This window comes from Microtus oregoni, unplaced genomic scaffold, assembly GCF_018167655.1.
Source record: "Microtus oregoni isolate MIOR12 unplaced genomic scaffold, Mior012 000015F_ref0000493, whole genome shotgun sequence".
Lineage (NCBI taxonomy): Eukaryota > Metazoa > Chordata > Mammalia > Rodentia > Cricetidae > Microtus > Microtus oregoni.
The window spans coordinates 48575323-48596976 of NW_024543074.1; the positions used below are offsets into that span (position 1 = coordinate 48575323).

Consider the following 21654-nt stretch of genomic DNA (forward strand, 5'->3'; position numbering starts at 1 on the left):
ACATACACACACACACACACACACACACACATATATATATATATATATATACTTTGTATTTATTTACCTGTCACTTCCTTCCTCCTTTCCTCCCGTCTTCCTCCCCTTGCTTGTTGGTCCCCTTCTGACGAATGGTCCTCTTTTGTGTTCTCATGGCCACATGAATTTCAGGACAACCTTTTTTCCTGCATCTTTATCCCTTTCGTTGTCTTTTCCTATGTCATAGAACCCTTCCTACCTTTATGTCATATATGTGTGTACACATACAAAAGTTTAGAAAATGCCATATTTCTCTCTTAGTATGGTTTTCTTAGACCCATAAAATTGAATGATGAGAAAGAAATATAAACAACCTTGGCCATTATCTTAACTTTGTAATCAACAGATGCCAAATACAGAATCTAAGAAAATACAGAACAATGATGTGCACATTGGAGAGAAACTTTCAAAGGTGAAAATAGCTTTAAGTCTTTGTTTAGATACTTCTTGTTCAGTCTGGTTGAGTTTATTTTGAGACTGTATTTAAATAACCAATATGTTTTTACAAGCTTACTGTTAAAATACATAAATAACCACTGAATCAATCGAGATTTCGGGTGAAATGCTCAATATAATGTTTTCTCATAAGGCAAATATAAATAAAAATGTGTCCTTGAATTGAAAAAAATTGTTTAACCTTAAACTTTGAAATGATAGAAGTCTTTTTGATCATTTAATGAATGTACGGTCTTCTGGCTGTTGGTTGAAGAGACGGTGTGGTAGCAGCCATTCAGGCCTGTTTCCTCCGGTGTTCTCTCACTTCTATTGGATGCCTGGAACCTGCTTCAGCCTTGCTAACTCGCTCTAGGTTTCCTCTGTCTCACAGGATCTGGACAGCACCTGTGAGCTCTGGTTCTGAGCTGGGGTGGGGTTGCGGGGAGGATACTGCGGCCTCCAGGGGACGCTTCTGAGCTCGGAGTCCAGCAGCCTCATAGTTCTCTGGCTGGGGCACCTCAGTGTTGCGTGGTTCCAACAGTGGGGGGCGGGGCTGTCTACTGGCTTCCAGACAAGAGGTCGTCCTAATGTCACTTTTATCAGCAGTAGGGGTTCCTGGTGCGCGCTCTTCCCTCGTGGGGCCTTTGCTCGTGCCCTTTCTTCGCTCACACGTTCCAGCACCGCGTCATAGGCGACACACCCGACAGTGCGTGCCTTACTGTCGGCTCCTTCGGCAGCTAGGGAAGCGTCTTTGAACCGTTGACTCCCTTTGAAGGCGTCGATAGTGCAGTGCTGTCCGGATGGGTGGTTACCTGGGGCGGGCTCGCCCTCACTGTTTGTTCCTGACTGTGTCCACTGGGGACCTCCAGAAGAGGCCCTTGCCGCCGGTCCACAGTGTTTCCCGGTCTCTCCGGGCTAATTCCATGGACCGGTGTCTGAACATGGCTGACAGCCTACCTTTTGAAGATGATGAGGCTTTAGCCGATTCCCAGGAGCACCCTGGGCGCGTGATGGTTGTCCACACGCAGCGATATTTAGTGGAGAAGGTTCGGGACTTACTCATCAGAGTCTTTTCCTCAATGTTCTTGTGTAGTCAGCACAACTCAGTGCCGATGCTGTCAGATTCCAGGATGTTCCGAGGCTCCGTGATCCTGAAGGCGGTCTCTACTAAGGGCAGAGCCATACTCTGTTTTGTTCTGGGGCAGCCGATCCTGAATTTGTGGTCATTTCTCACTGGCTACCTCTCGACTCAATTTAGTGCTCTCCAAGTGAGCAGCAAAAGCAAAAGAGTGCAACAAAAGAAAAAGAAAAACTCCAATACCTTGAGAAAAGGTGGAGAAGGATTTGTCGAGCAGGAGGAAGGCTCCCCAGTCATAAAGAGGCCTTCTGATCAGGGAACGGACTCTGATGGTGGTGTGAGTGCCCAATCTGCATTTAGACGCCTGATTGTCAATGATGTACTCTCTTCTTTTATACCTAGACCAGGTCCTTTAGGTTTGGATATCTGTTCCAAGAATTCAGCAAAGAGCTGTATTAAAGAATCTCAGATCGCATTCAAGAGCGCATACAAACGGAATGCCATCGCCAGCTCCTATAGTTCCACTCTAGCACAATGGCCACCCGAGAGAGTTCCTACACGGGCTACCGGACGTGCTGTCTCTCGTACTGCCTCAGGCGCTACGGCAGGAGCTGCTACACAACCTACCCGAGGTGCTGCCCCCGGTTCTGCTTCACATGCTGCCGCAGGTGCTACCCGAGGTGCAGCCTCAGATGCTGCTGCAGGTGAAACCCACGGTGCTGTCCCTGGTGCTGCTTCAGGGGATGCCCCAGATGCTGCTGCAGGTGCTACCCGAGGTGCTGCTCCAGATGCTGCTGCAGGTGCTAGCCGAGGTGCTGCCCGAGATGCTGCTTCAGGTGCTACCCGAGGTGCTGCGCCAGATGCTGCTGCAGGTGTTACCCGAGGTGCTGTCCCTGGTGCTGTTTCAGGGACTGCTACAGGAGCTGCTGCACAACCTACTGGAGGTGCTGCCCCAGGGGCTGCCCCAGATGCTGATGTATACACTACCCGAGCTGCTTCAGGGGCTGCTGCAGATGCTGCTTCAGGTGCTGCTGCAGATGCTGATGCTGACCTAGATGCTGTCTCAGATGCTGTACCATGCACTCTGCCATTCCCCAGCCAAGACTCATCCCAGTCAACAGAGGCTGCAAAGAAAGGAGATGAGAGAGGCGGTGCACCTTCAGGTATTTCGAAAAAAAAGGAAAAGAGGGAAAAGAGAAAAAAAGAAAAGAAAGAAAAAAAGAAAGCCATACAAGCAGCTGCCGCAGCTGCTGCAGATGCGGCTCGAGACAAGCAAGGCAAACAAGACAAGCAAGGCAAGCAAGACACGCAAGGCAAGCAAGACAAGCAAGGCAAGCAAGGCAATCCAAAGAAGAGCTTCTCCACATCTGATATTCCAAAGCCTGTGAGGCGCAAGATCCCTTTGTTCCCGCCTCATAGAAGAGACATCCCACTGGCTCTGCCCCCACCTCCAGAACTATGTTTCCGAATCACTGTAGAAGACTTTGACTTAGAGAAGAAAACTGCCATGCAGTGGATCAACAAGGTCTTGAAGGGTAAGTGGAGGGCTGCATGGTCAGTAACACCACACAGCCTTCCTGGCTTCTGCTGTGCCTTGCTGCGGGGACCTCCCTCTATCACTCCTTCAGAGCAGAGAGAGCACCAGGAAGACGCAGAGTCCTAGGCCTGGTACCCTTCTCATAATCTGATGACTGCCTCTGTGGGTCGCTTCTCTTGGTTCTCTCTAAGTCCCACTTTGTTTTGTCTGATTATAAAGAAGCAAATAGATTTCCTGGCACATAGAGGGTCTGTCTCCTAAGTACCTGTCTGCTTGGTCTTTGTTAGTTGTTTAGTCTAGCTTTGTTCTTTTTTTATTTATTTTTATTTATTTATTTGTTTATTTATTTATTTTTTTGTTTTTTGAGACAGGGTTTCTCTGTAGCTTTGGTGCCGGTCCTAGAACTAGCTCTTGTAGACCAGGCTGGCCTCGAACTCCCAGAGATCTGCCTGCCTCTGCCTCCCGAGTGCTGGGATTAAAGGCGTGCACCACCACCGCCCAGCCTAGCTTTGTTCTTGAGGCAGCCCAGGACTCACCAAACTTATGGGAACTATGGTGGACTCACTTAGATTGTTAACTCTGCCCAGAGACACAGTGTTTTAGTCTTACCCACTTTGTGCTAGAAGTCAGAGTTGGGTGATTGGAGGATGTTGATCTAACCCAGTGATCCAGAACATACAAGGGGCACTTTGGGTTGATTTTCCTCTAGGTGAGAACCATCAGGGTGGCTACTGCTGATGGAGTTGACAGCTTCTGCCCCTCTCCCTTGCTTATTTGCACAATGCACACACACACACACACACACACACACACACACACACACACACTGCTTGGTGTTAAAAATGAGTTGTCTATCTTCACAGAGCCCACATACACAAACCAAGATGGTCTCGAGCAGATGTTCTCAACCTTCCCAGTGCTGCCACCATTCAATACAGTTCCTCATGCTGTGGTGACCCAAAACCATAAAATTATTTTTAGTGCTACTTCATACTGTAATTTTGCTACTGTTATGAATCATAATGTAAATATCTGGTATTTCTTATGGTCTTAGGCCACCCCTGTGACTCCTAAAGGGACCACGACCTTGAGGTTTGAGAACCTCTGATCTAGATTAATCACTTCACCTGACTTCTAGTATATCAAACACTTTTGTAGTTATCAACCCCCCTTCATTTTTCTTCACATACTTACTCTTATTTACGTCTTTTACAGATGATGGAACCAAGGCCCGCTGTAATTAAATGACCCGAGGATGACCACATGTCACCGGATACATGACAGTGGTCTCCAAGCAACCAGTTTCTGTACTCTATCTGTGCAGTTTAATACGACATTCTATTTAGAGCCATTTTGATACTTAAATAAAATTGTTACCTAGGATGTTTGCTGTAGCATCCACTTTGTACTTGTGTGTGGGGTGCATGTTATCCCATAATATGATTATGTGTCCCTTCTGTTGGTCACAGCTCTGATGTACACATCTCCTTGGAAGCAAACCTCCCCACCTTCCCTTGCCCATCCTGAGAATGGTCAATTGTTGCTGAGGGTTCTGACTCAGGATATTCTTTGGCCCTTCACTCCTCAGGACACTGCAGCTGTACCAATTTCTAGTCAGAGCCTTGGAGAAGGTTACTTTTTCTTCTTGGAACCACCCTCTCCTATTTTATTTTATTTTATTTTATTTTATTTTATTTTTTACTTCTGTTGCTGTGATAAAATACTCTGACCAAAAAAGCAGCATAAGGGAGAAAGGGCTTATTTGGCATACAATTCCAGGTTACAGTCCATTACTGAAGGAAAGTGAAGGCTGGAACTTGAAGCAGCTGGTCGCTTTCCCAGTCAAGGGCAGGGAGAATAAATGCATGCATGCTTGCTGTGTTCAGTTCCATCCCTACATGTAAACTGTTCAAGACCCAAACCCTTGGAGTGGTACCACCTGTAATGGATGAGTCTTCCCATCTTAATCAAGGTAATTAAGACCATTCCCCATAGACATAACCACAGACCGACCAGATCGAAACAGATTGAGATGATTCTAGGTTGTGTCAAGTTGACAATGAAGACTAAACATCATATACTCTGTCTCTAGCCACCAAAGCAACTATCTAGGTGTTCTTGCAAGCTGAACCACTTTTGAGTGACACCATGAGCTCTCATCTCTGGTTTCCAGGTTCTCAGGGCAGCAATGTGAGATGAATATGCAAATCCATTATCCCCTAGTGTATTTTGTTCCATATTGCTTTCACATTTTTTTTTTTGCCTTCTACATTCTATGGTTTTAAATGTGAAGTGTTTATGTGGTTAACAAGTAGATTCTTGATTTTATGTCTTGGTTTAGAATTCCTCTCAGCCCACAGGTATCAACTTAGATAACAAAGAGCCCGCCCAAAGACTATTAATTTTATCCAGGAATGCACACTGTAGTAGAGATGTGTGGACCATGGCTAGTTATGCGTGTATTCAAGGAGGAGACAAAGAGGAGACAAGAGGATCATATAATTTATTTTGAAATAATGAGTTTTGGCTACAAGTATCAATAGCAACAGTGGCATTGGCCTGAGGTTAAGCTAGACAGACAAGGTTCAGTGTGGACCATACATTCTTTCAGAATTATTTTCTGTGTAAGGTTACTTACCCCCACACAAGGTTATGGTTTGGCAGGTTTTTAAATTGGCCAATTTTATTAGGTCAGGTACATGAGATCCCTTTGATAATCTAAATTTATTTCTTTTGAGTATAACACAAATAACTCCATTTTGATCCAGACAACTTCCACATAGACTACTCACATAAACAAAATTATGGCTATTGTAATATGTTACAGCGTGGGGGGCACAGATAAGTAAGATTCTTAATAATCTGACCTTGAGGTGGCACATAGCCCTAGATGGTTTAGATGGGCCCAATGACATGACAAGGATCCTACTTAATGAAAGGGGGAATCAGCAGGGCTAATGTCAGAGTTAGAGATTTGTAATGACGGAAGCAATACGTGACTGCCTGGGAAGAGGCAAAGGACCAGGAGTCAACTAACAAAGGCGCTAGAAGCTGCAGAAAGCATCCCAGCAGAAGCCCAGCTGACTCTTCTGACTTTTGATTTCTAGAAGGCCAGGCAATGAAACACCACTTGTCAGGTAACCTCACCCACTCCGGGCTGGGAGGTCTTGTGTCCATACAAACTAGAGTCATCTGAAAGGAGAGAACCTCAACTGAGAAAACGCCTCCATGAGATCCAGCTGTAAGGCATTTTCTTAATTAGTGATTGATGGGGGAGGGCCCAGCCCATTGTGGGTGGTGCCATCCCTGGTCTGGTGCTCCTGGTTCTGTAAGAAAGCAGGCTGAGCAAGCCATGGGGAGCAAGTCCATAAGCAGTTCCCCTCCACAGCCTCTACAAAGGCTTCCTGCCTCAGATTCTTGTCCTGTCTGAGTTCCCATCCTGGATTCCTTCAGTGATGAACTACAATGTGGAATTGCCAGACAAATGAACCCTTTCCTCCCTAACTTTTTGGTCATAGTGTTTGGTCACAACAGAAATCCTAAGACCAGCATATACTTGAATCTTACTACTGGCTCTATATAGTGTCACCTCCAGCGTGCGTCTTTTCCATGATTGGTGTCATTTACTGTCGTGGCTTTTTTTTTAGTGCTCTTCTAATAGTCAGTAATTAAAATTATTGTTTTTTAAAAAAGATTTATTTATTATGTATACAATATTCTGCCTCGATGTACGCCTGCACGCCAGAGGAGGGTGCCAGATCTCAGTACGGATGGTTGTGAGCCATCATGTGGTTGCTGGGAATTGAACTCAGGATCTCCGGAAGAGCAGCCAGTGCCCTTAACCTCTGAGCCATCTCTCCAGCCCCATTATTGGTTTTCTTTAAAATATTTGTCCTCAATTACCTGCCATATGGCTTTGCACATAAGTGTAAAAGTGGTTTCATTCCATCATTACAAAATCTCTAGTGGGACTTTAATTGGGGTTTTGTTGTGTTTGGGCAAGAAGCTGGATGTGTGCAGGACCATGATGCGAGGGAGCCATGAGGTAACCATGGGTAATGCTTGAGTACTCTATCTTGAGGGACATTAAGCAAAGGACACTTCCCCAAGTCAGCATTTGGTTTCAAACATCATTTGAGCATATAAAGACATAAAGATCATCTGTACTCCACAATATTCTGGTGGGACAAAGATGGGGGCTGTTAGAAGGATTTGGAGGATTTTCATCTTTTACCAACACTATTGAAGTCCCTGATTCATATTTCATATTTTCCCAGAGGAATAGGAAGGTATGATTTACTTTCAGAAAATGTGTAGCAGGCTGGGTTTGGCGGTGCATACCTATAAGCCCAGCACCCAGAGGTTCAAGCAAGGAGTACCAGGAGTTCAAAGCCATTTTCTCCTACAGAATGAGTTCAAGCCTTGGCTACATGAGACTCTCCATCCCCCTGCCCCAACAACCAACCAACCAACCAACCAAACAAACAAACAAACAACTTAAAATAAAGGCCAAACCATATCAGAATGTAGTTACATTAATCCATTTGTTTTTATTCAAAAATAGATTATGCTGGGTAATTGAAAGAGAAAGGAGGTTATCAACTCAGCTTAGCATCTGAGCTAACAGCATGACACCAGCTCTCTGAGGACTTGCTGGCTCTGTCACATTATCAAGGATGACAGCGTGGATGATGGTGGTATGGGAGGAATGAGAGTAAAAAGAGGAACCCACTACATTGGCAGGAAACAAGAGAGAGAGAAAGAGAGAGAGAAAGAGAGAGAGAGGTCTCTTGCTTTTTTTATACTCACTCTAGAGAGAAACGACCCCATTCACCCAAAGAGCACCTTCCTGTAATTTAACAACCTCCTGCTACATGCTGTCTCCAAAGAGCCTCACCCCCTCAATATTACCACACTGTGCACCAAGCTTCTATAAAAAGGTATACTTGGGGACACAAATCAACCAAACCATAGTAATGGCGAGCATGGAGATGAGTGAGCGTGCCACACAACTATAGAGAAGCTTGCTGTGTAGACCTGGCTGTCCTGGAACTTGCTGTGTAGACCAGGTGGGACTTTTACTAATTTTTTATTGCTTAACCACTTTTTAAGTTTAAATATATTTTCATCAGATTTCCTCTTTCGCCAAGCCCTTCCAAATGCTCTCCCCCTTCCCAACCCACCCAACTAGGTCTTTCTAAAACAAAAACCAAAAACAATACAATGGCCTCCCAATCAAGAAAACAAAACAAAACTGTGCCTCAATAGAAAACAAACAACTCCTCCCCCCTCCCCCAAACCCAGCAAACTGTAACCAAATAAAAGCACACATACAAAACTGTGGAGTCCATTATAAGTTGTTCAATTACTCCTGAACATGAGGCCTGTCCTGGAGGGACAGTTGCTGGGATTGAAGGTGTACCCCATCATGCTGGACTAGGCTGGTCTTGAACTCATGGACATTTGTCAGTTCCCAGTGCTCAGGAGGCAGAGGCAAGCAGATCTCAGCCTGCTCTACAGAGCAAGTTCCAGGACAGCCGGATCTACACAGAGAAACCTTGCCTTGAAAACAGACAAACAAACAAAACAAAATAACACTCACTACCTGCCAACCTACGATCTATTGCCACTGAGTTTTAAAGCTTTCTCTACCGTTGTCGAAGCCACTGCCCTCTATTGACCACAAAGAAACAGTTCCACGGTCAGCGTCCCGTGGGTGCACCTGTCTGGGCCCACTCATCTTATTTTCCCAGTCAGATTGCCAAGTTCCTCGAAGGTTTTGACAAAGACTCACTAACGCATATTCCACAGACGGGAACTCAGGGTTAGCAGTCACTTTTCTTGCTTGCAGCTTGGCTTTTAATTCTGGGCAGAGCCCAGGCGCCCACACACGGCTTGCAGAGGGGACTGCAGGTGGGGTCAGCATTCCTAGGTTTTTTCGATGACCCTCTGGAGAGGACCCTCTGCCTCACCTGTCAGGTTGTAAGCGAGCTCCTGGGGATGCAGCCTGGCTTCCAAATGCTCTAGTGGGTTTGGTCTCCTACTGAGAAGGTGATAAGGGACAGAGGCCAGTCTCCTCCCTGGTTCCCGAAGCCAGGTAGTAGCTGATCAGCCATTCCTGCCTCTCCTCCCCCCACCCCAGATGTTCTCTGATGGCTCCTGTTCTGCTGCCCTGAGCTGGAAGAGAAGCTTCTGGAGGTTGTGTGGGTACTAACACCTATGGGTCTCTGTTGGGGTGCCCCCTGCATCTTTAGCCCAAGGCTGACCAAGCTTTCAATTTGTGTGGAGCCTGAAGCATCCAGGCTGGTGGCTCTCCCAGTCTGCCTGCATTCTCTTCTGCCTCTTCCTCTTTCCGCTGTCCCCAGGCCTCTTCCACCTCTGCTTTTCCATCTGGCCTCAGTATTCTCCTCCAGGGTACAGATGACTGAGCCTTTTAGGCTCCTGGCCCAGGGAACTGCTGACAGGAAGCTGACAAGGTGAGGAAGAAAGACCTGGACACAGTTTTTTTTAACAAAGTGTAGGTGCTCACACAGTTTTATCTATAAAAGAACAGGGCTAGTTAAATTGTCTGGCTATGAAGACTCACTTTGATCAATCTCTTCCTTTCCACCCTTTGAACCAGGGTCTCTCTACCTTAGCCCTGGCTATCCTGGAACTCACAAAGATCCCTCTGCTTCCCAAGGACTAGGGTTAAAGTGTTACCACACCTGGCTCTGACCAATCTCTCAGTTCCAGTCCACTGAGTCTTGACTTTGGTCTAGGAACACTTATAAAAACTGAATGGTTTCCAACTTCTGCAAGCCACGTTCCTAAGATAACCCGATTCGTCTTCATGCCACAGGCTAAGGGTCCTCAGCACATAAAAAACAGTTGTTTTGTTATAACACTGGAAAAATTCAAAAAGAAAATTAATAAAGCACTTATATTTATAGTACTATCAAAAAGAAAAATTAGTTAGGGATAATACTAGTCAAGGAGGTGAAAGGTTTGTACACTGAAGGATAAAAATATCTCTGAAAGGAATTAAATAATGAGATTAAAGAAATTCCTAGTAGCACACATATAATAAAAAAATATAAAAAGCCAGAAAAAAATATAATAGCTGAAGAGATTAAATCAGTAATTAAGAAAACTCTCCACAAAACAGATGTGCAGGCCCAGATGTCTTTGCTGGTGGTTTCTACCAAGTATTTAAAGAAGAATTGCTACAAAAAGCAATACTAATGAATTTTCTTGACACTAACAACAATATATCATTAAAATTATAGACCTTATTTCTTATGAACATATGCAAGAATCTTCAGCATAATGGCAAAATGAATCCAATAGCACACTAAGAGGATTATAAACCACAGCCAAGTGGTATTTATCCCAGGAATGCACGAGCTATTCAATATATAAAAATCAAAGCAACGTAGCACAGTAACAGAACAAAGGGGAAACCCACATGGCCATTCCAGTTGATGGAGAAAATGCGTTTAAAGGAATCCAATATAATTTCTTGCCAAAACACTTAGAAAACTAGGAATAGAAGAAAATTTCCCCAACATGATAAAGGACATTTCAACAACCTTACAAAAAAAAGAAAACAGTAAAGAAAAAGATAAACATCTACAACTAATCATAGACTCCATTGCTAGAAGACCATCCATTTCTCTCAGGACAAAGAATGGCTGCTTTCACCTCTGAACTGCATACTGCACTGAAAGTTCTAGCCAGCCAAGTTAAGCAAGAGTAACTAAAGGTCTACAAGAAGAAGAGAAAGATTGTATCTATTAGCATGTAACATGATCCTGTATTTAAATAATCCTAAATAATCTACAAAACTGTGGCTAACACACCAGGGAAGTTTCAAGATACACGACCAACTCATACAAAGCTGAGTGTGTGCTTATACAACCGTGATGAGCAATCTAAGATGGAGATTAAGAAAACTATTTAGTGTACAAAAGTATCCAAAAGAATAAAACACTTGGAAATAGATTTAACAAAACAGTGCTGAAAAAGTGGAGACCCACAGTCAAAGAGAGACAAGACTTGTGTGCTGAGCTGAAGCTGCCCTACTGAGGCAACCACTTGCTAGGAAAACTGGAAGAGAACTCACCCAAAACTGGAAGGCCATGTGCTGAAAGATGGCCGTACTGTCCACACTGACACCTCGTTTCAGGATGGCTGTACTTTTCACACTGATACAGTTTTGACACAATTCCCATCTGCATCTCAGCTAACCACACCTTTAAACTCTGGCCCATGTGTGATATTCTTTCTAATATCATGACTAAATTGAATATAAACTATACAAGTACTAACTCTAAAGTTTCCGATGAAATCTATTAAACCCTTTGGAAACAATAGCTGTGTATCTGCCCGTGAACCCACCAGGCTTCATGGGGTAATTCTAAACCTGGTCACACAGACCATCAAGGTTAGCGTCAGTGGGTCACAAAACAAAACAAAAAGACGCAAAGGTGGTCTGTTTAGTCAGTTCATTTGTGCTAAAGCACTTGTCACCTAGCTTGACAACCTGAAGTGGGTCCCTGGGGTCCACATGATGGAAGCAGAGAACAGAGCCTTGCAAATTATCTTCTGACCCCCCAATATGTGCCACTCCACATATGCACTTCAATCCCCACAATTACATATATGTAAGCAATAAAGAGTTAAGCCCCAACAAGCAATGTTATAACTATAAAAATACATGAATACAGAAAAGGGACTGGCTAGTAAGGCGGGGGGTGCACAGAGGCGTGTGTGGGAGATAATAGTTCGAAGCAAGAGCAAACAGAACACATAAACTGTCAAAGGACAAATTTGATCAATAAAAAAGCAAGAGCAGCTTGCCATGTACTTCTCTGGAGTTAACATGCTTAAGCATTTTATTGAGCTTTTCAGTAAATAATTTTAGCCACAATATTTATTGAAAAATTAAAACTTCAAGCTTTTTGTTTGTTTGTTTTTTTGAGACAGGGTTTCTCTGTGTAATAGTCCTGGCTGTCCTGGACTTTGTCTCTTTGTAGACCAGGCTGGCCTCAAGTTCACAGAGATCCACCTGCCTCTGCCTCCTGAGTGCTGGGTTTAAAGGTGTGTACTACTGCATTGGCCAAAACTTCACACATTTTATGCATCTCAAAAGTAACTTGCAATGAAATAATAAGCTGAATCTCCCTCTCCCTCTCTCTGTATGGTGTATGTACTCCAACACACATGTTCACACACGTAGGCAGGTAGGTCTAACATACTGCATTGAGGACCACAACCTAAGAAGACTAAGGTAACACCAACAGGACTTAATGAATTCAAAAAAATGATGAAGACACAAGTTGGGTGGGTTTGGGAGGATATGGATAAGGGGTGAATATCAAAATATAGTGTCTGAAATTTTCAAGGAACTAATAAAATATTTTAAAAAACAGTTGAATTTGCAAACCTTCAGAAGGATACCAATTATGGACAGAATAGGGGCATCACAGTTTATCCTAACTTAGACTGAAAAGCCGTAAAAAAGGGATGCGTTTAAGGTTGAACTGCCCGAGGAATATTAGGGGAAAACCATGCGGAGCCATAGCTTTTACTCCAAAAGTATTAAGTAATTCTTACATTAAAACCTTTAGAGGCGTCTAACCGAGATAAAACTGAATTTTAACACAAGCTTCTTTTGTGTTTTGGTGTTGTTTACTGGGGAATGGATGAGAGGCGACTGGTGGACAGGCCAATGACCTTCACTGTGTTTTTTTTTTTTCTAGTTACAATGTGTTGATTCAGTCAGGAATCATCGCTGCATTATTATTATCAATTATAAAATTAATCAAACAACTCTGCAAGCCAGTGGCCCCTGGAAGCCGGCTGTCTGTTCCTTTGGGTTCGTTCTTTCCCAGCGTCCCAACCATGTGGAGTGTCGTATTCTTTCTTCACTTGAATTAATAACACGTTAGGGGACAGTCAGACATCTATTCACCCAGACATTCTGGAAGTTCAGAGGAAGTTCAGCTACTTGAGTATTTCCTCTGGTGCCCATCGCTTCTCCCCAGGCACGCCCACTTTGCTAAGTTAATTGCTCACTTTGGGGCCCATCTTTCCTAGGGAACTTCAGAGAAACTGGAAGTTACTTGTTATTTCAGCGTTAATAAGCAGGGTTCCTGTGGGTTTCCCATAATTCCCTGGGACCGAGTTTAAAAGTTGTCTGCTATGATGAGCTAAATCTCCCGGACAGGCAGCAGGACCTTCCAGCCTGAGTTCCGTCAGTGTATTCCGGGGCTCATCAGCACAGGAAGAGCTCCGTGGACCCAGAAGTGACTTAGCAAATAAAAATCAAGGCCAAAGATCAGCAAAAAGTGTAGCTAGTGACCAACAGGCTCAAATAGGACCGAGTCCACTCGTTCTCCGTTCCGTTAGCCTCTCTAAGCATAGCCACAGCTCAGCCTACAGTTTGAGCTTTCATCTCACGTGCAACAACATTCCGCCTCTCCTCACAAGGGGGCGCTAGTTCCAACAGTCACAGCTTTTGTTTTCTCAAGTGCAAGAGCTCCAAGTAATACCTTATCTCATGTAGTCCTAAAACCTCCAGTTCTGATGGTCTGTGAATAAAATAAAAATTAATTCATAAAACATTATATATAATATCATATACTAACATATATTCCTACAACAGCCATCCTCTTCACTCTGCGATGGGCTTTGAGGATACTGTGTATACTGGCTTAAGTTACATAATCCTCTTTTTTAACTCAGCTAGAGTAATTGTTTTTTTTTTTCCCTACCTGGTGAGAGGAGTCAAACTTTTGTCTCCTGAAGGTCACAGTGAAGCTGTTTGTTGGATTGTCTTAATCTCCCAATAGCTTGAACATCAAGCCTAGAATAATCATCCTTTACTTGGATATTAATTTTAATTCTCCACCAATAGAGTGCAAAGGTTACTGTTGTACTTTCATTTCTTGGTGGTGACATCCTGACAAAAAGCATCCTAGTGGAGAAAGGATTTGGTATGCTGTTGCAGGTTGCAGTCCATCAACGCAGGGAACCCACAGTGGCAGGAACCAGAGACAGCCGGTCACATCACATCTACAGTTTGGAGCAGACAGAGCGGAGTGTACTTGAGCTTGCTTCTCAGCTTGCTGTTTCTACCCTCAGACAGTCCAGGACCTCGCTCGACCCAGAGAATGATGATACTGCCCACAGTGAGCTGTCTTTTCTCTTCCATTAATCAAAATAAAGCTTCCCTGACAGGCTCGCTGGTCTAGGCCATTCTTTATGGAGACTCTTTCTCTTCCTAGGTGGTCCCAGGCTGTGTCAAGTTGGCAGTGGAAGCTGCCACTAATTCCTCTCCTCATCCCCCCCAGCACCTGTAATCACATATCTTTTCCATAGCACAGTCTTACTAGAGTGAGGTGAGATCTCATGGTGGGTTTGGCATATAATTCCCTGACGGTTAGTGATGGTGACCATTTTTCATTTATTTGCAGGTCATTTGTATTTTTTTCCCAGAAATTTCTATTCATGTCTGTTGGTCATTTTTAATTGGGTTACTTGTTTTTTTTTTTTTTTTTTTGCTGTCAAGCTTTTGGAGCTTATGGTATATTCTGCACATCAGCTTTTAATCCAATGTATAATTTCAATTATTCTATCTCACTGCACAAATTATCTTTTTACCATGTTGGTTGTTTCCTTTGCTGTACAGGCTGTTGATTTAATTAGACATAATCCCATTTGTCTCCTTTTGGAAAATGCTTATTGTGTTTTTGGGGCCATGTCGATGATCATGTCCTGAAGTGTTTTTCCTGTTTTCTTCCAGGAGCTTTATTCTTTAGGGTGGTCTTGCAGTGTTTTTCCTGTTTTCTTCCAGGAGCTTTATTCTTTAGGGTGGTCCTGCAGTGTTTTTCCTGTTTTCTTCCAGGAGCTTTATTCTTTAGGGTGGTCCTGTAGTGGTTTTCCTGTTTTCTTCCAGGAGCTTTATTCTTTAGGGTGGTCCTGCAGTGTTTTTCCTGTTTTCTTCCAGGAGCTTTATTCTTTAGGGTGGTCCTGTAGTGTTTTTCCTGTTTTCTTCCCGGAGCTTTATTCTTTAGGGTGGTCCTGCAGTGTTTTTCCTGTTTTCTTCCCGGAGCTTTATTCTTTAGGGTGGTCCTGCAGTGTTTTTCCTGTTTTCTTCCCGGAGCTTTATTCTTTATCCTTTAGGGTGGCCTATTTAAGTCTTTGATGCACACTGAATTGATTTTTTTGGTGACTTGTGAGAGTTAGGATCTATTTTCATTTTTCTGTATGTGGATATCTGGTTTTTCCCAGCTTGCACATGGTACCATTGTCAACAATCACTCAGATGTAGAACTGTGGGTTTACTTCTTGGATGCCTACTTTGTTTTACTGGTACATGTTCTGCTTTTATGCCAATGCCATGCTTCTTTGACTATTAAAGCTTTGCAATATATTTTGAAGTCAGATAGTGTAATATCCTCTGTGTTTTTGTTCTTGCTTAAGCTGTTTTTGGGATTCAGGGGCTTTGTCATTCCACACAGATTTTTAGCATAGTTTATTCTAACTATGCAAATAATATTTTAAAGTATTTATTTTGACATTTAAAAAGTAATATTCTTATTTTTCGAGATTGTAGTTACATCATTTTCTCTTTCCATTTCCTTTCTCCAAATGCTCCTATTACATCCTCTTTTATTCTCTCTCTCTCTCTCTCTCTCTCTCTCTCTCTTTCTGTTTTTCGAAACAGGATTTCTCTGTAGCTTTGGAGCCTGTCCTGGAACTAACTCTGTAGACCAGTCTTACCTTGAACTCACAGAGATTCACCTGCCTCTGCCTCCTGAGTGTTGGGATTAAAGGTGTGCGCCACCACTACCCAACTAAACTCTTTTTCTTTAATTGTTTTAGATGTATATATGTTTGAACATATATTTCTAAATACATAAGTACAACCTGCTCTTTTATATTTACTTATGTGTGTGTATGTGTTTTACCTGCATGTATGAATATGTACTACACACACGGCTGTGCCTATATTGGTCAGAAGAGGGCATCAGATCCCTGGCAACAGGAATGACAGATGGCTGTGAGTTGCTATGTGGGTGCTAGGAGCTGAATCTGGGTCCTCTGCAAGAGCAGGAAGTGCTCCTAATCCCTAATCAATCTCTCTAGTTCTATTTTTGACATTTTTGAGGAAGGATCCTGTGAAGCCCTGCTGGCCTCAAACAGGCCGCGTGTCAGAGAATGACCTTGAACTTCTGGTCCTCTTGCCTCTACCTCCCAGCTGCTGAGATTCTACACTACACCCAGCTTCACATAGTTCTCGGGATTGAGTCCGTGGCCTGCTGCACGCCAGGTAAGCACTTCATCTACTCAGCGATAGTCTCAGCCCGTTACTCATATTTTTATAGAAATTTCATTGAATCTATATATTGCTTTCAGTAGTATGGACTTTTGAGGATTTTATTCTTTTCGGCCTTTTCATTTTGTGTGTGCCTTCAGTTTCTTACCTTGGTATTTTATAGACGCTTGTAACTATTTTCTTAAATCACTTGCGGCCATCTTGTTTCCTGTAGCCATTGTAACCAGGATTAGTTTTCATTTTTAGTATACTTTGTTTGTTTTTCAAGAAAAAGTTTTGCTGTGTAACAGCCTCGGCTGTCCTGGAACTTGCTTTGTAGAGCAGTCTGGCCTTAAACTCATAGAGATCTCTGCTCTTAAGTTCTGGTATTAAAGGTGTGTACCACCATGCCCAGCTTTTAAAAGACTTTTTTAATAAGTACTTACGTGTATGAATGTTTTGCCTGTATATATGGATGTGCACCATGTGTGTGTCTGGTGCCCTCAGAGGTTAGAAGGGGCTATCAAGATTCCCTTGGAACTGGGATTAGAGGTAATTGTGAGCCACCAGGTGGGTGTCGCAAACCAAACCCAGGTCCTCTGCAACAGCACAAGAGCTCTTAACCACTGAGCCATCCCCCCAGCCCCTCAAAAGTAATAGCTGATTTCCATGTATCTGCATAGTCTCCAACACCTTTCTTGTCACCAATTTCTAGTATATTGCACTATCACAAAAATACTTGATATAATTTTATTTAAAATGTGTTGGAACTTGTTTCATGGCTGTCCTATGATCTAGTCTGGAGAATGGTCCACTCACCTTTGACAAGTAAATATTGTCTACAGTTGTATGACATCTTCTGTGGATACCCATTAGGCCTAGTTGTGCTAGGGTAAACTTGACTTTTTAATGACTTTATTGATTTTATACTAGATGACTTGTCACTTATTGAAAATAGGGTGTCATAGTCTTCTAGTATAGTATTGCATAAGAGCCCATCTCTCCATTTAGATCTATTGATGTTTCCTTTTATATATGTTTGCTCTGATGTTAATTACACATATAATCCAGTCAGTGGTGATGCACACCTTTAATCCCAGCATTTGGCAGGCAGAGGCAGGTAGATTTTTGTGAGTTCAAGGCCAGCCTGGTCTACAGAGTGAGTTTCAGGATAGCCAGGGCTACACAGAAACCCTGTCTCAAAAAACGAAAACCCAAACCAAAATTAAACAAACAAACAAACAAACAAACAAAAAACCATGTGTATTTATATTTTAATTTTCTTTTACTGAATCAACGCCCTTTATCACTGTCTCTTCTTCTCTCTTCCTCCTCCTAATTTTCTTGTTCTACATTATAGTCTGATCTCAAGCTGATGCTTTGGTCTCCTGAGTGCTGAGATTACAGCCAGCAGCTATGCCTGGCCTCTTGTGTCTTTGTACAGTCTATTTATTTTCATTCTATGTTTATTGTAGGAGATGAGTTTATTCTAAGGAGAACACATAACACCAAGTCATTCATTCTGTGTCTTTTAACTGGAAAACTGAACTCAATTATAGTCAAGGTATCTGCAGACGAAGATCTTACTTCAGTCATAAATAACTCATTTCTTTGTTGGCTTCTTTCTTCCACTCTTAGGTCTTTTTCTTGTGGTTAAGTGATTTACTGTTAGTGTGTTGTTATTATTACCTGAGTATCATGTTTGGTTTGTCTATTTCAGATTCTTACTTTGTGGTAACCACAGGGTTTGCAGAAATGTTCTCAATACATTATTTGAAACAATAGCATCAAAACATGAACATAAAGAAAAAAAAACCCAGAAAAAAAACCCAGCAAATATAAAAGCTCTGTCTATGCATCTTGTTCCTCCCACATTTTGAATTTTGATATACCAACTTACCTTTCTCTTTTGCCCATGTTTTCACACACTGATGTAATTATTTTCAGTCGTTTTGCTTTTAGTTTCCATATGATGACGTGATTGACCTCCACAGCATATTCATAATATTAGAACATTCTGAATTTGTATAATTACTCTTGCCAGTGGACTTTTAACATTCGAATATTGTCTTCTTGGTTGTTAATGCCTCCCTCCTTTAAAGCCAAGAACTTTTAGCATCTCATAAAGGGATGTCCTGTGGAGCTATATTTAGCTGGCCATTCTGTGTCTGGAAGTGTCTTTATCCATCCTGATTTCTAGAGTGCCAGGAGAGCACCTAGGCCCATGTCTCTGTTTATGTCACTATATGTCCCATATAGGCACAGGTTTCTGCCTACCACTGGGATAGGTCTATAGCTTCATCTACAGTGGCCTGGTTTTAGCTGTGCTGCCTTATGCTGGCAGAAGGGTCGTGGCAATTGTTCTTTGTCTGGCAAGGCTGATGCTAAGCTAGGGCTGCCAACTGGTGATGTGGGATTCCCCTCTGCATGCTGTGAATATCATTGATTAATGCTTTGGACCTATAGCAGGGCAGAACTTAGCTGGCGGGGAGTGGGGTAAGACTAAACTGAATGCTGGGAGGAAGAAGGTGGATCAGAGAGAAGCCATGTAGCCCCACAAGAGACAGATGCTGGGAACGTTACCCGGTAAGCCACAGCCACGTGGAGATACACAGATTAATAGAAATGGGTTAAATTAAGATGTTAGTGTTAGCCAATAAGAAGCTAGTGCTAATGAGCCAAGCAATGTTTTAAATAATATAGTTTCTGTATGATTATTTTGTGGCTGAGCAGCTGGGAACCAACAAGTGGCCTTCCTGCAACATAAGTCTTATAAAAATAGGGCCCTGTGTAGTCAAGGGTAGAGGTGTCTCCAGGTGCTTTCAAGGCTGGAAATGATGCAAACTAGTACTTGACCTTGTATGACAGGTGTGTACTATCTGCTTGATACTGGGTTGGGTCTGGAGGCAATCTGATTAGCTAAAGGGACCTTCAAGTTCTTCTTGGCATTGATTCACCATGATAGCCCAGCCTGAGGTCTGAAGGAAAGCATGGTTTTCACACCCTGCTGCCCAGCAGGCAGAGTCTTGCTCATGCCTCTGTTGTCTAAGATTGGGTGGAGTATGGCAATAGTCCTTGATCCACTGGGCTAATGTAGTTCTGGGGCTTGTTTTGGAGAGGCAGGACTAGGCAGGGGTCACAGGACTCTATACAACACCAAGTGTCACCTGGTGTCTCGTGCTTGGTTTCTAGGCTAAAGCCTGGAGTTAATTCCTTCTCACCTCTTTAAGTGGAAATCATCTCTACCTGGGCTGCTCACAGCTAGGAGAAAAGTTCTGTGGACACATCTGCTGCTCTTGCCTTTTTGACGCTTTCCTTATTTCAAATTAACTTTTTTCCCCCAAATATATTTTGATCATCTTTCCCCTCAGCTTGTCCCAGATACTCCTCATGTCTTGACTTACCCAGCTTCACAGTGCTCTGTCCTCTTGGTTTCTGTTTCTGCTTCTCTCTCTCTCTCTCTCTCTCTCTCACACACACACACACACACACACACACACACACACACAAAACACCCACCCTACTAAACCCAGGCACTGTGCTCCTTCATCTGGCTTCTGTAACTCTTACGAAGGTCTTAGCAATCACTTGTTCTATGAATGATTTTCCAAATGTGAGCCAATGAAGACTAAAAGACCCTAACTACCCTCTTGCTCTTACTCCAGTATCCACACCTGTGTAATAAATCACCGCTAAATACATGGGTGAAATTACCCTGGGAAACTCTAGGTAGCTACCCTTTCTTTTTTAATCCTTTAGCTGAGAATTGATTGGACTTCATATGACTGTCACTAGTATATTCTCTCTCTCTCTCTCTCTCTCTCTCTCTCTCTCTCTCCCCTTTCCTCTTTCCTTGTTTCTTCTCTCCTTCCCACCATGCCACTATTTCATCATATCTATTTTCCTATATCATCTTTCCAGGTATATTGTTTTTATGTTTGGTTCTTCTCTGTTTTCTTCCTTTTCACATGGAAAGCACTTTTTATGTATAATTTCTACTTTTACGCTTATTTTAAATTTACATATGATGATGTGAACAACTATAGGGTATAGCATAATAATTGGAACATGCATGCCATATGTAATAACCTAATCAGAGTAATTTGCGTTTTTATGGACTCAAAATTTTTGTTTTTTTCCTATGTGTTGAGACTCTTCTATAATTTTAAAATATATAATGAATTGTTTGAAATGTAGTCATATTTCTGGGACATAGAAGATGAGAACTTGTTTGCCCATACGAGGACATTTTACTGATCAGTCAACTAGTTTCCTCTCTCATCTCACCTTTACCCTGACAGGCCTCCAGTCACGTCTGACGTCAGCTTTGTAAGTGTCACTGTGTGACTAAGAAGCCCTGGTATCTGACTGTCTCTGTCTTGCTTGTTTCACTTACTGTAATGTCGTCCAGTTCTAACCATATCGCTGAACATATCAGGACTTCATTCTTTTTATGATCAATTGTCATTTTATTGCATATATACACCACATTTTCTCTGTGCGCTCAACCACTGATGGACATCCGATTGCACCTATTTTCGCTGTGCTGAATAGTGCTGTAGATACAGAAGCTGAAGAGAGAGCACCTTCTGCTTCACACCCTGCAGCCCAATAGCAGCGCAGTTGATGGTGAGATGCTGTTGCCTCCCTCCCTTCTTTCCACATTGACCCAATGCTCTGTCTTTTTTCTAAGTAATTAAAATCAGATCATATCTGAATCTTGATATACTTCATAGAGTACCTCTGTTCATATTTTCCTTAATTGATACATATTCTGCAGAAGAGTAGCCACCATAAAAGACAGCAGAAATGGCCATAGATGAGAGCAGACGTGGCCAGGGTCACTTTTTTATGAAGATAGGAGCACTCTTGTTCAGTATCTCAGCATATAACCATCTGCATGGCATGACACCATGAATGTAGATTTGGGAAAGTGTTGCTATTCTGATTTGAGCTTCTCTCACCAGCAGCTGTGCCTAGACACCATGTCCATTCACTCCAGAAGAATCACTGCATCTTATTCTAAAACTCAATCCTTTGGAAAGTTAAAAATGAATCAACACGTTGCACGATGCCTCTAAACACAACACAAGAGTGGTTTTCATGAGGTCACCACTTCCAACTTCCAGACAAGAAAAGAGATGACACTACAAAGTTTGGCAAAGGTATTTTCTAGTGATTAAAGGCTCTTGGTCCAAGCATAGAATGTGTTTCAGAATATGAATGTTATTACACACATTTTATTACTCCTCATCCCTCCTT

The 21654-nt window shown here is 42.7% G+C and overlaps 1 protein-coding gene across 1 annotated transcript; it reads left to right on the forward strand.

The window, feature by feature from the left end:
- The first annotated feature begins 1274 nt into the window (after nt 1-1274).
- LOC121456379 lies at nt 1275-2607 on the forward strand. The gene is made up of 2 exons (XM_041664455.1): nt 1275-2102; nt 2149-2607. Exons 1-2 carry the CDS (start codon nt 1275-1277, stop codon nt 2605-2607), a joined length of 1287 nt encoding a protein of 428 aa, XP_041520389.1.
- Nucleotides 2608-21654: the final 19047 nt, after the last annotated feature.

Coding starts and splice junctions, on each gene's coding strand:
- LOC121456379 (XM_041664455.1), top strand. CDS start 1,275: ATGGGTGGTTACCTGGGGCGGGCTCGCCCTCACTGTTTGTTCCTGACT. Junction 2,103..2,148: donor CACAATGGCCACCCGAGAGA/GTTCCTACACGG, acceptor GTACTGCCTCAG/GCGCTACGGCAGGAGCTGCT.